General features: G+C 45.4%; 1 protein-coding gene across 2 annotated transcripts in view; it reads right to left on the reverse strand.

The window, feature by feature from the left end:
* Nucleotides 1-16,625, reverse strand: part of LOC130131332 (formin-like protein 2) — a 214,405-nt gene that overhangs the window by 24,976 nt on the left and 172,804 nt on the right. For both annotated transcript variants that reach the window (XM_056300987.1, XM_056300986.1), the window contains 4 exons: nt 13,619-13,853; nt 7,353-7,421; nt 7,101-7,181; nt 1,939-2,068 (listed from right to left, as the gene is read on the reverse strand). In XM_056300987.1, the coding sequence (XP_056156962.1) occupies nt 1,939-2,068; nt 7,101-7,181; nt 7,353-7,421; nt 13,619-13,853 (515 nt within the window). The remainder of the gene's footprint in view (nt 1-1,938; nt 2,069-7,100; nt 7,182-7,352; nt 7,422-13,618; nt 13,854-16,625) is intronic.

Raw genomic sequence — 16,625 nt, forward strand, 5'->3', positions numbered from 1 at the left:
GTGTACCGTTATGACTGTCATACTGCTGGGCCTGTCAGCCTGACCGTACTTGTGTAGTTATGACTGTCATACTACTGGGCCTGTCAGCCTGACAGTACTTGTGTACCGTTATGACTGTCATACTGCTGGGCCTGTCAGCCAGACCGTACTTGTGTACCGTTATGACTGTCATACTGCTGGGCCTGTCAGCCAGACCGTACTTGTGTACCGTTATGACTGTCATACTACTGGGCCTGTCAGCCTGACAGTACTTGTGTACCGTTATGACTGTCATACTGCTGGGCCTGTCAGCCAGACCGTACTTGTGTACAGTTATGACTGTCATACTACTGGGCCTGTCAGCCTGACAGTACTTGTGTACCGTTATGACTGTCATACTACTGGGCATGTCAGCCTGACAGTACTTGTGTACCGTTATGACTGTCATACTACTGGGCGGGTCTGTCAGCCTGACAGTACTTGTGTACAGTTATGACTGTCTGATCAAGGACCTGTCATGGCTGCGGTGATTGAAAACCTTTGAAAAGCCTGTTATAAACCACAACTGACTGCTAACTCCTCAGCTGGTTTTTCGCCTAAGTCCGAGCGCCGGAGAAGGGGAGATACGCCTGGCGGGGATCTGCCCTCTTCTAGTTTGAAATATGGCATGGTTATGCTTGGGACAGCAAAGCAAATTATTTGTCAATGGCGTTTTCATTTTCATTTTGCAGGAAGTGAAGCATTCTCAACATGGAAAAAAATTCAATGATTGAATTGTAATTGTGCGATCCATGATATGTACGCTAATGCATACTTTTGCTGTTAAAGCCCCCACACTATAGAGCTCTCTTCCTAAACCAAGTCTCTAGCTTCTTTTGAATCATTCATTCATTCATTCATCATCAGCCACTTCTCCGGAGTGGGGGCGCGGTGGCAGCAAGCTAAGTAGGGCACTCCAGACGTCCCTCTCCCCAGCAACACCCTCCAGTTCCTCCTTGGGGATCCCAAGGCATTCCCAGGCCAGATTGGACATGTAGTCCCTCCAGCAAGTTCTGGTTCTACCCCGGGGTCTACTCCCAGTTGGACGTATCCGGAAAACCTCCAAAGCAAGGCGCCCAGGAGGCATCCTGATCAGATGCCCAAACCACCTCAACTGGCTCCTTTCAACAAAAGGAGCAGCAGCTCTACTCCAAGCTCCCACCGGATGTCCGAGCTCCTCACCCTATCTCTAAGGCTGAGCCCAGACACCCTACGGAGGACACTCATTTCAGCTGCTTGTATCTGCGATCTCACCCTTTCGGTCACTACCCAAAGCTCATGACCATACGTGAGGGTTGGAACGAAGATTGACTGGTAAATTGAGAGCTTTGCGTTCCGGCTCAGCTCCCTCTTCACCACAACGGTCTGGCACAACGTCCATATTACTGCTGATGCTGCACCAATCCACCTGTCAATCTCCTGCTCAACCCTACCCTCACTCGGGAACAAGACCCCGAGATACTTGAACTCCTTCACTTGAGGCAACAACTCATCCCCAACCCGGAAGGAGCAATCCACCATTTTCCGGTAGAGAACCATGGCCTCAGACTTGGAGGTGCCGACTCTCATCCCATCATCTCATCATTCTTCAACTTAAAACTTTTCTTTTTATGAAAGCTTTTACAAATGTTTGATATTTGTTTTTATTTATACTGTTTTTATTTTTACTCTTACTTATTGGATCTTACTCTTACTTTTACCTTGTCTGGTTTTATCTTTTTTTGTGAATCATTTTATAACATTGTTTTAGAAAAGTGCTATATAAATAAAATTATTATTATTATTATTATGGAAGTGAACTTGCAATTTGACTTAATGATTACATGAGTGTTAGTTCTGAACTTCAGTGATGGGGTGAGAGGATGAGACAGAGACAGACAGACAGATAAACAGACAGACAGACAGACAGAGAGCTCTCACCAGCAGCAGCTTTGTCTACGTAGTGCAGTTCATTGTAGAAGAGAGCCACCACTGGGTATTTCTCTCTCACCAAGTTGGCGATGTAATGAAGCAACGTCAGCTTCCTGTCTGTTGATTTAGTATCTAGGAGCTACACACACACACACACACACACACACACACACGCACACACTAACCATCACTGTTTGACCTTTTGTTGTGTGTGTGTTGGAGGAGATCCTCATGGTGGTAAAACGGCTGCTGGAAGAGATTTAAATCAGATGTACTGTAATCTGGCTTTATTTCATTGATCTAGTATGCTTTTCATTGGATTCCTTTGAGGTATCAAGATACAAGTCTAAAATTTGTCTTATTGTAACTTTTCACATTTTCCTCCTATGCTGGTTAATAATGCCAACTAGTCCCAACATTTTTGGTAAAGCTTTTAAAAAATATATATAAACCCAGCCACTGAGGATGCACAAGCCAGTGCACTCTTAGTGCCGGTCACAAGCCCGGATAAATTGGGAGGGTTGTGTCAGGAAGGGTATCCGCGTAAAATCTTTGCCAAATCAAATATGTGGATCATAAATAAGATTTCCATACTGGATCAGTCGAGGCCCGGGTTACCAACGACCGCCACCGGTACTGTTAACCAGCAGGGTGCCGGTGGAAACTATGCTACTGTTGGGAGAAGGAGAGGGGGAAGGCATGTCCAGAGGCAGCGGGAAAGGAGAAAGGGTAGGAGTGTGGAGGTGAGAGTTGGAACTTTGAATGCTGGTGCTATGACTGGTAAAGGGAGAGAGCTGGCTGATATGATGGAGAGAAGAAAGGTAGGCATACTGGGTGTAAAAGAGACCAGGTGGAAGGGGAGTAAGGCCAGGAGTATCGAAGGTGGGTTCAAACTCTTCTACCATGGTGCGGATGGGAGGAGAAATGGGGTAGGGGGTCATTCTGAAGGAAGAGTATGTCAAGAGTGTGTTGGAGAGGGGTCCTGGTAATGTAGCGGTCTATTCCATTGCCTACCAAGATGGGAATCACTGGTTTGAATCCCCGTGTTTCCTCCAGCTTGGTTGGGCATCCCTACAGACACAATTGGCCGTGTCTGCGGGTGGGAAGCCAGATGTAGGTATGTGTCCTGGTCGCTCTACTAGCACCTCCTCTGGTCAGTCGGGGTGCCTGTTCTGGGGGGGAGGGGGAAAAGGGGGTAATAGCGTGATCCTCCCATGCACTATGTCCCCCTGGTGAAACTCCTCACTGTCAGGTGAAAAGGAGCAGCTGTTGACTCCACATGTACAAAGTAGGCATGTGGTAGTCTGCAGCCCTCCCTGGATTGGTGGAGGGAGTGGAGCAGCGACGGGGACGTCTCGGAAGACTGGGGTAATTGGCCGGGTACAACTGGGGAGAAAAGGGGGGGGGGGAATCCAAAAAAAAAAGTGTGCTGGAGGTGAAGAGATTGTCAGACAGAGTGATGAGTATGAAGCTGGAAATTGAAGGTGTATTGCTGAATGTTATCAGTCCATATGCCCCGCAAGTTGGGTGTGAGATGGACGAGAAAAAATAATTCTGGAGTGAGTAGGATGATGTGGTGGAGAGGGTACCCAAGGAGGAGAGAGTGGTGATTGAAGTGGACTTCAATGGACATGTTGGTGAAGGGAACAGAGGTGATGAGGAGGTGATGGGTAGGTATGCTGTTAAGGAGAGAAATGTGGAAGGACAGATGGTGGTGGATTTTGTGAAAAGGATGGAAATGGCTGTGGTGAATACATATTTCAAGAAGAGGGAGGAGCACAGGGTGACGTAAAAGAGTGGAGGAAAGTGCACACAGGTGGACTATGTCTTATGTAGGAGGCACGATCTGAAAGGGATTGGAGACTGCAAGGTGGTGACAGGGGAGAACGTAGCTAGGCAGCATCGGATGGTGGTCTGTAGGATGACTTTGGAGACCAAGAAGAGGAAGAGAGTGAAGGCAGAGCCGAAGATCAAATGGTGGAAGTTGAAGAAGGAAGACTGTTGTGTGGAGTTCAGGCAGGAGGTAAGACAGGCACTGGGTGGTAGTGAAGAGTTGCTAGATGCCCGGGCAACTACTGCAATAGTGAGGGAGACAGCTAGGAAGGTACTTGGTTTGTCATCAGGACAGAGGAAGGAAGACAAGGAGACTTGGTGGTGGAATGAGGAAATACAGCAAATTATACAGAGGAAGAGGTTGGCAAAGAAAAAGTGGGATAGTCAGAGAGATGAAGAAAGTAGACAGGAGTACAAGGAGATGTGATGTGAAGTGAAGAGAGAGGTGGTGAAGACAAAGGAAAAGGCGTATGGTGAGTTGTATGACAGGTTAGACACTAAGGAAGGAGAAAAGGCCTTGTACCGATTGGCTAGACAGAGGGACCGAGCTGCAAAGGATGTGCAGCAAGTTAGGGCGATCAAGGATAGAGATGGAAATGTGCTGACAAGCGAGGAGAGTGTGGTGAGAAGGTGGAAGGAGTACTTTGAGGGGCTGATGAATAAAGAAAATGAGAGAGAGAAGGTTGGATGATGTGGGGATAGTGAATCAGGAAGTACAGTGGATTAGCAAGGAGGAAGTGAGGGCAGCTATGAAGAAGATGAAGAGTGGAAAGGCGGTTAGTCCAGATGACATACCTGTGGAGGCATGGAGATGTTTAGGAGAGATGGCAGTGGGGTTTTTAACTAGATTGTTTAACACAATCTTGGAAAGTGAGAGGATGCCTGAGGAGTGGAGAAGAAGCATACTGGTACCGCTTTTCAAGAACAAGGGCGATGTGCAGAACTGTAACAACTACAGAGGTATAAAGTTGATCAGCCACAGCATGAAGATATGGGAAAGAGTAATAGAAGCTAGGTTAAGAGGAGAGGTGACGATCAGCGAGCAGCGGTATGGTTTCATGCCACGAAAGAGCACCACAGATGTGATGTTTGCTTTGAGAATGTTGATGGAGAAGTATAGAGAAGGTCAGAAGGAGTTGCATTGTGTCTTTGAGGATTTAGAGAAAGCATAAGACAGGGTGCCGAGAGAGGAGGTATGGTATTGTATGAGGAAGTCGGGAGTTGCAGAGAAGTATGTAGGAGAGGTGCAGGATATGTATGAGGGCAGTGTGACAATGGTGAGGTGTGCAGTTGGAATGACAGATGGGTTCAAGGTGGAGGTGGGATTACATCAAGGATCGGCTCTGAGCCCTTTCTTGTTTGCAATGGTGACGGACAGGTTGACGGAAGAGATCAGGCAGGATTCTCCATGGACGATGATGTTCGTGGATGACATTGTGATCTGTAGTGAGAGTAGGTTGCAGGTTGAGGAGAGCCTGGAGAGGTGGAGGTATGCACTGGAGAGAAGAGGAATGAAAGTCAGTAGGAGCAAGATAGAATACCTATGCGTGAATGAGAGGGAGGACAGTGGAATGGTGAGGATGCAAGGACTGGAGGTGACGAAGGCGTATGAGTTTAAATACTTGGGGTCAACTGTCCAAAGTAACGGGGAGTGCAGAAGAGAGGTGAAGAAGAGAGTGCAGGCAGGGTGGAGTGGGTGGAGAAGAGTGTCAGGAGTGATGTGTGACAGAAGGGTACCAGCAAGAGTTAAAGGGAAGGTTTACAAGATGGTGGTGAGACCAGCTATGTTGTATGGTTTGGAGACAGTGGCACTGATGAAAAGAGAGGAGGAGGAGCTGGAGGTGGCAGAGTTGAAGATGATAAAATTTTCACTGGGAGTGATGAAGAAGGACAGGATTAGGGACGAGTATATTAGAGGGACAGCTCAGGTTGGACGGTTTGGAGACAAAGCAAGAGAGGCAAGATTGAGATGGTTTGACGCGTTGGGAGTTTGTTGATGTTCATAAAACCTTGTTCTAGCTCAGTCTGTCTCCGCTGTCTGCATGTGGGTGCAACTCCTGCTCCTGGTGTGACAGTTATGATGATACTTTGACATTAAAAAACATTTTATGTTATTTGTTTGCTGGGTTTGGTGATGTCTAAAAGAAACCTGAAATGATGCAAGCATACATGTTTTGGTGATGTAAATTAATGGTCTAAAATCCAACACTTTAATCAGTTTAAGTACGTTTTGACCGTGACTCTCCCAAAGCTACCCAACAGACCAATAGCTTCAGATATTGCAAACTGAGCCCTGTAGACTATCATCAACATTTTGGCTGATTCCACCACTGACTGGATCTTTTATTAAATGGGCTCCTCCATTTCCTCAGCTATGCCACGTTTCCTGACATCTTGTTTTCACTCATCCTGCAACAGACCACATCATCATTTTAATCGATCTTCTCATTGGCTGCCTGAGGCTGTGTAAGGTTAACAAAACGACCACCGACATGAAAGACTAAGAGATGAAAAACAGCCGATTCCTGCACATGAAGGCATCAGCACTTGTTAGTACTTAGTTAGTATTTCGTTAGCACATTTACAGTAAATATACTGCACACATGTAAACGTACCGTAAATTTACTACAACGGATTGCATTTACATGTGTAAAATCAACAAATCTAGTTGTGAAAACCGATATATATACACAGAGAGAGAGAGAGAGAGAGAGAGAGAATTAACCACCATGTATGTTAAAATCAACGACATTTTGGCATCAATATGTTTGGACAAACTACATTTTTTTAACTGTCCAGCTAACTTACCAGCCATGTGCTAACTTACCAGCCATATGCTAACTTACCAGCCATGTGCTAACTTACCAGCCATATGCTAACTTACCAGCCATGTGCTAACTTACCAGCCATGTGCTAACTTACCAGCCACGTGCTAACTTACCAGCCACGTGCTAACTTACCAGCCATGTGCTAACTTACCAGCCAAGTGCTAACTTACCAGCCATGTGCTAACTTACCAGCCATATGCTAACTTACCAGCCACATGTTAACTTACCAGCCATGTGCTAACTTACCAGCCATGTGTTAATTTACCAGCCATGTGCTAACTTACCAGCCACGTGTTAACTTACCAGCCATGTGCTAACTTACCAGCCATGTGCTAACTTACCAGCTATGTGCTAACTTACCAGCCATGTGCTAACTTACCAACCTGTGCTAATGTTAACACATTCACTTCTATTGAGCTAGCCGTCATCTGCACTCCTTGTCAGTGAAGGTCAATTAGGAATCTGGTAATGAAGAGAGAGAGTGTGTGTGTGTGTGTGTGTGTGTATTACCAGGTCTAAACTCTGTAGTTTAAATCCATAAACTGCTCCTCTCTTACTGCTGTTCATGTAGTTTCCCAAAGCCAAGATAATCTGCACACAAACACAGAGAATACAAATGATCAGCACCATCATCCAACACAATGTTCAGCACATACTGATTATGACAGCATTATCACTGGCAAAAAACACACACACACACACACACACACACACACACACACACACACACACACACACACACACACACACACACACACACACCTCCAAGATTTTCCTGAGCTTCTGGGAGGACTTAATGGAGACAGAGGCAGCGATGATGGCATGAAGTTGCTGAAAAAGAAAAAACACACAAAAGATAATCAAACCTTAAAGCCAAAGACAACATGCCTCCAATAAAAATGTTTTTTTAAATAAAATAAATAAATTTATATATATATATATAATAGCGCTTTTTTCCAAAACCGTCAACGGTGTTGAGTGCTCGACTAATGAGGAGCGGAATATCAACAGGGATACAGGAAAAAAGATGTTAGTGCATAGCAGTACAGGCCTGTTTCGTGCAGCTCGCACTCATCAGCTGCTTATGTGTTTTCACAAAGAATCATACTTGAGTACAATTTCCCAGATGGAGGGTGTATAATTGCTGTGTGTGTGTGTGTGTGTGTGTGTGTGTGTATGTATATATATATATATATACACTACCGTTCAAAAGTTTGGGATCACATTGAAATGTCCATATTTTTGAAGGAAAAGCACTGTACTGTTCAATGAAGATAACTTTAAACTAGTCTTAACTTTAAAGAAATACACTCTATACATTGCTAATGTGGTAAATGACTATTCTAGCTGCAAATGTCTGGTTTTTGGTGCAATATCTACATAGGTGTATAGAGGCCCATTTCAAGCAACTATCACTCCAGTGTTCTAATGGTACAATGTGTTTGCTCATTGGCTCAGAAGGCTAATTGATGATTAGAAAACCCTTGTGCAATCATGTTCACACATCTGAAAACAGTTTAGCTTGTTACAGAAGCTACAAAACTGACCTTCCTTTGAGCAGATTGAGTTTCTGGAGCATCACATTTGTGGGGTCAATTAAACGCTCAAAATGGCCAGAAAAAGAGAACTTTCATCTGAAACTCGACAGTCTATTCTTGTTCTTAGAAATGAAGGCTATTCCATGCGAGAAATTGCTAAGAAATTGAAGATTTCCTACACCGGTGTGTACTACTCCCTTCAGAGGACAGCACAAACAGGCTCTAACCAGAGTAGAAAAAGAAGTGGGAGGCCGCGTTGCACAACTGAGCAAGAAGATAAGTACATTAGAGTCTCTAGTTTGAGAAACAGACGCCTCACAGGTCCCCAACTGGCATCTTCATTAAATAGTACCCGCAAAACACCAGTGTCAACATCTACAGTGAAGAGGCGGCTGCGGGATTCTGGGCTTCAGGGCAGAGTGGCAAAGAAAAAGCCAGATCTGAGACTGACCAATAAAAGAAAAAGATTAAGATGGGCAAAAGAACACAGACATTGGACAGAGGAAGACTGGAAAAAAGTGTTGTGGACGGATGAATCCAAGTTTGAGGTGTTTGGATCACAAAGAAGAACGTTTGTGAGACGCAGAACAAATGAAAAGATGCTGGAAGAATGCCTGACGCCATCTGTTAAGCATGGTGGAGGTAATGTGATGGTCTGGGGTTGCTTTGGTGCTGGTAAGGTGGGAGATTTGTACAGGGTAAAAGGGATTCTGAATAAGGAAGGCTATCACTCCATTTTGCAACGCCATGCCATACCCAGTGGACAGCGCTTGATTGGAGCCAATTTCATCCTACAACAGGACAATGACCCTAAACACACCTCCAAATTGTGCAAGAACTATTTAGCAGAAGCAGGCAGCTGGTATTCTATCGGTAATGGAGTGGCCAGCGCAGTCACCAGATCTGAACCCCATTGAGCTGTTGTGGGAGCAGCTTGACCGTATGGTACGCAAGAAGTGCCCATCCAACCAATCCAACTTGTGGGAGCTGCTTCTGGAAGCGTGGGGTGCAATTTCTCCAGATTACCTCAACAAATTAACAGCTAGAATGCCAAAGGTCTGCAATGCTGTAATTGCTGCAAATGGAGGATTCTTTGACGAAAGCAAAGTTTGATGTAAAAAAAATCTTATTTCAAATACAAATCATTATTTCTAACCTTGTCAATGTCTTGACTCTATTTTCTATTCATTTCACAACATATGGTGGTGAATAAGTGTGACTTTTCATGGAAAACACAAAATTGTTTGGGTGATCCCAAACTTTTGAACGGTAGTGTATGTATGTATGTATGTATGTATGTATGTATGTATGTATACAGTGCATCCAGAAAGTATTCACACCCCTTCACTTTCCCCACATGTTGTTATGTTACAGCCTTATTCCAAAATGGATTAAATTACTTTTTTTTCCCACTCATCAATCTACACACAATACCCCATAATGAGAAAGCGAAAAAGGTTTTGTAGAAATTTTTGCAAATGTATTAAAAATAAAAAACTGAAATATTGCATGGACCTACGTAAGTATTCACACCCTTTACTCAGTACTTGGTTGAGGCACCCTTGGCAGCGATTACAGCCTCAAGTCTTCTTGGGTATGAAGCTACAAGCTTGGCACACCTATATTTGGGATATTTCTCCCATTCTTCTCTGCAGATCCTCTCAAGCTCTGTAAGGTTAGATGGGGAGCGTCGCTGCACAGCTATTTTCAGGTCTTTCCAGAGATGTTCGATGGGGTTCAAGTCTGGGCTCTGGCTGGACCACTCAAGGACATTCACAGACTTGTCCCGAAGCCACTCCTTCGTTGTCTTGGCTGTGTGCTTAGGGTCATTGTCGTGTTGAAAGGTAAACCTTCGCCCCAGTCTGAGGTCCTGAGCGCTCTGGAGCAGGTTTTCATCAAGGATCTCTCTGTACTTTGCTCCATTCATCTTTCCCTCGATCCTGACTAGTCTCCCAGTTCCTGCCGCTGAAAAACATCCCCACAGCATGATGCTGCCACCACCATGCTTCACTGTAGGGATGGTATTAGCAAGGTGATGAGAGGTGCCTGGTTTCCTCCAGACGTGACGTTTGGCATTCAGGCCAAAGAGTTCAATCTTGGTTTCATCAGACCAGAGAATCTTGTTTCTCATGGTCTGAGAGTCCTTTAGGTGCTTTCTGGCAAACTCCAAGCGGGCTGTCATGTGCCTTTTACTGAGCAGAGGCTTCCGTCTGGCCACTCTACCATAAAGGCCTGATTGGTGGAGTGCTGCAGAGATGGTTGTCCTTCTGGAAGGTTCTCCCATCTCCACAGAGGAATGCTGGAGCTCTGTCAGAGTGACCATCGGGTTCTTGGTCACCTCCCTGACCAAGGCCCTTCTCCCCCGATTGCTCAGTTTGGCTGGGCGGCCAGCTCTAGGAAGAGTCCTGGTGGATCCAAACTTCTTCCATTTACGAACGATGGAGACCACTGTGCTCTTCGGTACCTTCAAAGCTGTAGAAGTTTTTTTTTTGTACTCTTCCCCAGATCTGTGCCTTGATACAATCCTGTCTCGGAGGTCCACAGACAATTCCTTTGACTTCATGGCTTGGTTTCTGCTCTGACATGCACTGTCAACAGTGGGACCTTATATAGACAGGTGTGTGCCTTTCCAAATCATTTCCAATCAATTGAATTTACTACGGGTGGACTCCAATCAAGATGTAGAAACATCTCAAGGCTGATCGGTGGAAACAGGATGAACCTGAGCTCAATTTTGAGTGTCATAGCAAAGGGTGTGAATACTTATGTACATGCAATATTTCAGTTTTTCATTGTTAATAAATTTGCAAAAATTTCTACAAAACCTTTTTCACTTTGTCATTGTGGGGTATTGTGTGTAGATTGATGAGAAAAAAAAGGAATTTAATCCATTTTGGAATAAGGCTGTAACATAACAAAATGTGGGGAAAGTGAAGGGGTGTGAATACTTTCTGGATGCACTGTATATATATATATGTATGTATGATATTAAAGGAGCATACAGTTTACTCTGTCACTGCATGTTTAATACTCCAGATAAGAAAAACAGAGAGTTGCATCAGTTCATGAACGTCTCCGCATGAACTGATGAACGTTCTTGGATACAGATACTGCTTCTTTTATCAGTTCCCCACCACTAGTGGGCGTGGTCCCGTCTCATAATGACTGACAGCAGTGTCTCACTGGCGACATAAACAACCCAACGACACGGTGGTCAGTGAAGGTCACTATCAGAGAAGCAGTTGGTACACGGATGGTCACTGTCTCTAGATGGTCACTGTCTTCACATGGTCACTATCTCTAGATGGTCTCTGTCTAACGGTCCGCGGTGGTGTAGCGGTCTAAGCATCGGCTCTGTGTCGATGCAGTTGCCCACTGGGGACTGGGGTTCGCGCCCCGGTCTCGTCAGATCCGACTATGGCCGGACTCGACGAAGCAGCGATCATTGGCAACGCTGTCTTCGGGAGGGGGGCGGAGTCGGCTTGTGTTCGTCACGTGAATGCGTCTCTGTGTGTGTCGGAAGAAACAGTGGTTCGGCTTGGAGTCGCCTTGTCACGAAAGTGGCGAGGCGGTCTCCTTCGAGACTGCCGGCCGGAGAGATGCAGTTGGCGAACGCATACAGTGCGAGGGTGGGTGTTTGAATTAAAATAGGGATCGATTGGCCACTAAATTGGGAGAAAAAAGGGAAAAATCAGAAATAAATTTACAAAAAAAAAAAAATAGATGGTCTCTGTCTCTAGATGGTCACTGTCTTCATATGGTCACTATCTCTAGATGGTCTGTCTCTAGATGGTCTCTGTCTATAGATGGTCACTGTCTTCACATGGTCACTGTCTCTAGATGGTCACTGTCTTCACATGGTCTCTGTCTCTAGATGGTCACTGTCTTCACGTGGTCACAGTCTTTACATGGTCACTGTCTTTATATGGTCAATGTCTTCAGACAGTCACTGTCTTTATATGGTCACTGTCTTTACATGGTAACTGTCTTTAGATGGTCACTGTGTTTACATGGTCACTGTCTTATATGGTCAATGTCTTCAGACAGTCACTGTCTTTACATGGTCACTATATTTACATGATCATTGTCTTTACATGGTCACTGTCTTTACATGGTCAATGTCTTCAGACAGTCACTGTCTTTACATGGTCACTATATTTACATGATCATTGTCTTTACATGGTCACTGTCTTTACATGGTCAATGTCTTCAGACAGTCACTGTCATTACATGGTCACTGTCTTTACATGGTCATTGTCTTTACATGGTCACTGTCTTTACATGGTAACTGTATTTAGATGGTCACTGTCTTTACATGGTCACTGTCTTTACATGGTCAATGTCTTCAGACAGTCACTGTCATTACATGGTCACTGTCTTTACATGGTCATTGTCTTTACATGGTCACTGTCTTTACATGGTAACTGTATTTAGATGGTCACTGTCTTTACATGGTAACTGTATTTAGATGGTCACTGTCTTTACATGGTTACTGTCTTTACATGGTCATTGTCTTTATATGGTCACTATCTTTAGATGGTCACTTTCTTTATATGGTCAATGTCTTCAGACAGTCACTGTCTTTCCATGGTCACTGTCTTTAGATGGTCACTATATTTACATGATCATTGTCTTTACATGGTCACTATATTTACATGATCATTGTCTTTACATGGTCACTGTCTTATATGGTCAATGTCTTCAGACAGTCACTGTCTTTACATGGTCACTATATTTACATGATCATTGTCTTTACATGGTCACTGTCTTTACATGGTCAATGTCTTCAGAAAGTCACTGTCTTTACATGGTCACTATATTTACATGATCATTGTCTTTACATGGTCACTGTCTTTACATGGTCAATGTCTTCAGACAGTCACTGTCATTACATGGTCACTGTCTTTACATGGTCATTGTCTTTACATGGTCACTGTCTTTACATGGTAACTGTATTTAGATGGTCACTGTCTTTACATGGTAACTGTATTTAGATGGTCACTGTCTTTACATGGTAACTGTATTTAGATGGTCACTGTCTTTACATGGTTACTGTCTTTACATGGTCATTGTCTTTATATGGTCACTATCTTTAGATGGTCACTTTCTTTATATGGTCAATGTCTTCAGACAGTCACTGTCTTTCCATGGTCACTGTCTTTAGATGGTCACTATATTTACATGATCATTGTCTTTACATGGTCACTATATTTACATGATCATTGTCTTTACATGGTCACTTTCTTTACATAGTCACTGTCTTTACATGGTCATTGTCTTTAGATGGTCACTGTCTTTACATGGTAACTGTCTTAGGTGGTCACTGTCTACAGCATATCATTCGCTCTGCGGAGAGGGTGATTGGCTGCAACCCATCGTCCTTCCATGACCTGTATTATGATTCCAGGACACTGAGGCAAGCAAGAACGATCTTGGCTGACCCTTCCCTTTATGTGTGTGTGTGTGTGTGTGTGCGTCTGTTTGTCTTACTGGGGTCAGCATTTGCACGTTGTCAGTGAAGTTGCCCATGAAGGTGATGATTGACATGCGCTGGTTGAGTCTCTCTATGCGGCTGAATTGCATCATGAAGCGATCTTCATCACTCAGCGCCTCCAGAGGTTTTCTGTCCCTCTCGTACTGCCGTAGGACCTTCACCTCACTCTCTGTGGGCAGGAAACGCATCAGACACTCCACAAAGTCCACCCTGACCGCTCGCAGGTCGAACCTAGAAACACAAACACAAAAACACAGCTCACACCAACAACAAAAACAAAACGGGAAATATTCATGTTCTACTATGTTTGATTCTATTGTTTTTGATTTTTTTATAGCTAGATACTCCACAAAGTCCACCCTGACCGCCTGGGGGTTGAACCTAGAAACAAAAACCCAACAACTGACAACAACTATAATATCTTGATGCATGCTCTATAATCCAGATGAGGAAATCCCAGAAGGCTTCATCAGTTCGTGTGGACACAACGTTTAGTGAGAGAAACAATTCAGCTACGTGACCTCGTCAGTCTCAGTCTAGTTTCAGACGTTATGCAGCTGTGCTGTTTATATAACAGTGCTATATAGATATAACAGCGGTATATCTACATAACAGTGGTATATCGATATAACAGTGGTATATCGATATAACAGTGGTATATCTACATAACAGTGGTCTATAGATATGACCGTGGTATATCTATATACAGTAGTATATAGATAGGACAGTGGTATAGCTATATAACAGTGGTATATCTATGTAACAGTGGTATTCAATATAACAGTGGTATATCCATATAACAGTGGTATGTCTATATAACAGTGGTATGTCGATATAACAGTGGTATAACGATATAACAGTGGTATATCTATGTAACAGTGGTATTCAATATAACAGTGGTATATCTATATAACAGTGGTATATCGATATAACAGTGGTATATCTATATAACAGTGGTATATAGATATAACAGTGGTATATCGATATAACAGTGGTATATAGATATAACAGTGGTATATAGATATAACAGTGGTATATAGATATAACAGTGGTATATCGATATAACAGTGGTATATAGATATAACAGTGGTATATCGATATAACAGTGGTATGTCGACATAACAGTGGTATATCGATATAACAGGATGCACAAGCCAGTGCATCCTTAGTGCCGGTCCCAAGCCCGGACAAATGGGGAGGGTTGCGTCAGGAAGGGCATCCGGCATAAAATCTTTGCCAAATCAAATATGCGGATCATAAATTACGGATGATCCGCTGTGGCGACCCCTAACGGGAGCAGCCGAAAGTAGTAGTAGATGTCGACATAACAGTGGTATATAGATATAACAGTGGTATATCGATATAACAGTGGTATGTCAATATGACAGTGGTGTGGCGGACACTAGGGGCTGTGCCTCTCACCCAGCAGGACTGTGAGCTGGGGCGTGGTTTATGTTCCCGGGCTCTGTGGTGCAGGGTTGTTCCTGCTGTAGTTTTTGGTTTTTGGAGCTGAGGAATAAACATCAAACTCGCCTTGGTCTGCTGTGTTTTTCCTCATCCTGCCACATTGGTGACCCCGAATTGAACATGTTTGGAGCAGAAGAGGAGTGTGAATCCACTTCGGCCACGCCGCCCCAACTCTCACAGCCGGCCATTCTCGCCGCGGCTGTGAAGCTCCCAGAGTTCTGGCAGAGCGACCCGGCCTCGTGGTTCCAGCATGTCGAGGCGCTGTTCCACCTGTGTGGAATCTCCGCGGACGACTCCAGATACTATCTGGTCGTCGCTGCGCTGGACCAGCAGTCTACACGCAGGGCCATGCAGCTGTTGCCCCCCCCCCTCCGCAACACGGTAAATACGTCGCCCTCAAACATCTTCTGCTCCGGAGGTACAGCCTATCTGCCGCAGAGAGGGCAGATAGGATCCTTTCCCTATCCGGTTTGGGCGACGGGACGGCTGTGGATCTCATGGACAATATGCTGTCGCTGCTAGGCTCGGACGAAGGCGGGTTCCTTTTCCCGCACGTTTTCCTGCGCCAGCTTCCGTCTCCTGTGCGCGCGGCTTTGGCTAACTCCCCGTGTCTGGCCGCTGGTGACTGCCGAGGTTTGGCTGAGGAGGCCGATCGGGTCCTGCCGGCTACCAGACGGTTCTCTGTGCAGAGTGTGGCATCGGAGCCTCTGCAGCCGACGTCGGAGGACGCAGACACGGCAGTGGTGGCTGGAGTGACTGTCCGGAGACGGCGCGGGAGAGGCCTCTGTTTCTTCCATCAACGGTTCGGCGGCAAGGCGAGGCGCTGCGTCCCTCCGTGCACGTTTGAGGCGGCGGGAAACTCCCGGGCAGCGCTCAGTAGCAGCTGTGGGCGCTGGCGGACGTAGTGAGCTGCTCTTCATTAAGGACACGGTGTCAGGAAGACGGTTTCTGGTGGACTCCGGCTCGCAAAAGAGCCTACTCCCTCCTGCTAAGACAGACAGGTCGGCCGAAGGCGGCGGCCCACAGTTGAGTGCAGCTAATGGTTCGTCCATTGCGACATTTGGCACAAGGTTGGTGACTGTTTTCTTCCAAGGGCGCCATTTTGAGTGGGACTTTGTAGTGGCCGCCATTACTGTTCCTATTATCGGCGCGGATGTTCTGTGTGCTAATGGTCTGCTGGTTGATGTTGCAAACCGCCGTTTAGTTGATGCTGTGTCTTTCGCCACTGTTCCGTGCGAGACAGGGGGAGCCGGGCCGTTAACACACGCTAACTTTTTAGCATCAGGGGATGTTTTTCAGCGTTTGCTGGCGGATTCTCCATCGGTGACTACACCTGCCTTTTCCACCGTGGTTACTAAACACGGGGTACATTTCATTCCCACTCTGGGACTGCCAGTTTTGGGGGGCGCGCGGCGCCTCGACACAGTAAAATTGGCTACAGCTAAGGAGGAGTTCGCCATCATGGAGCGTCTGGGTATAGTGAGGCGTTCCAACAGCCCGTGGGCCTCGCCGCTTCACATGGTGCCCAAGGCGGAT

The sequence above is a fragment of the Lampris incognitus genome, chromosome 21, assembly GCF_029633865.1.
Source record: "Lampris incognitus isolate fLamInc1 chromosome 21, fLamInc1.hap2, whole genome shotgun sequence".
Taxonomy (NCBI): Eukaryota; Metazoa; Chordata; class Actinopteri; order Lampriformes; family Lampridae; genus Lampris; species Lampris incognitus.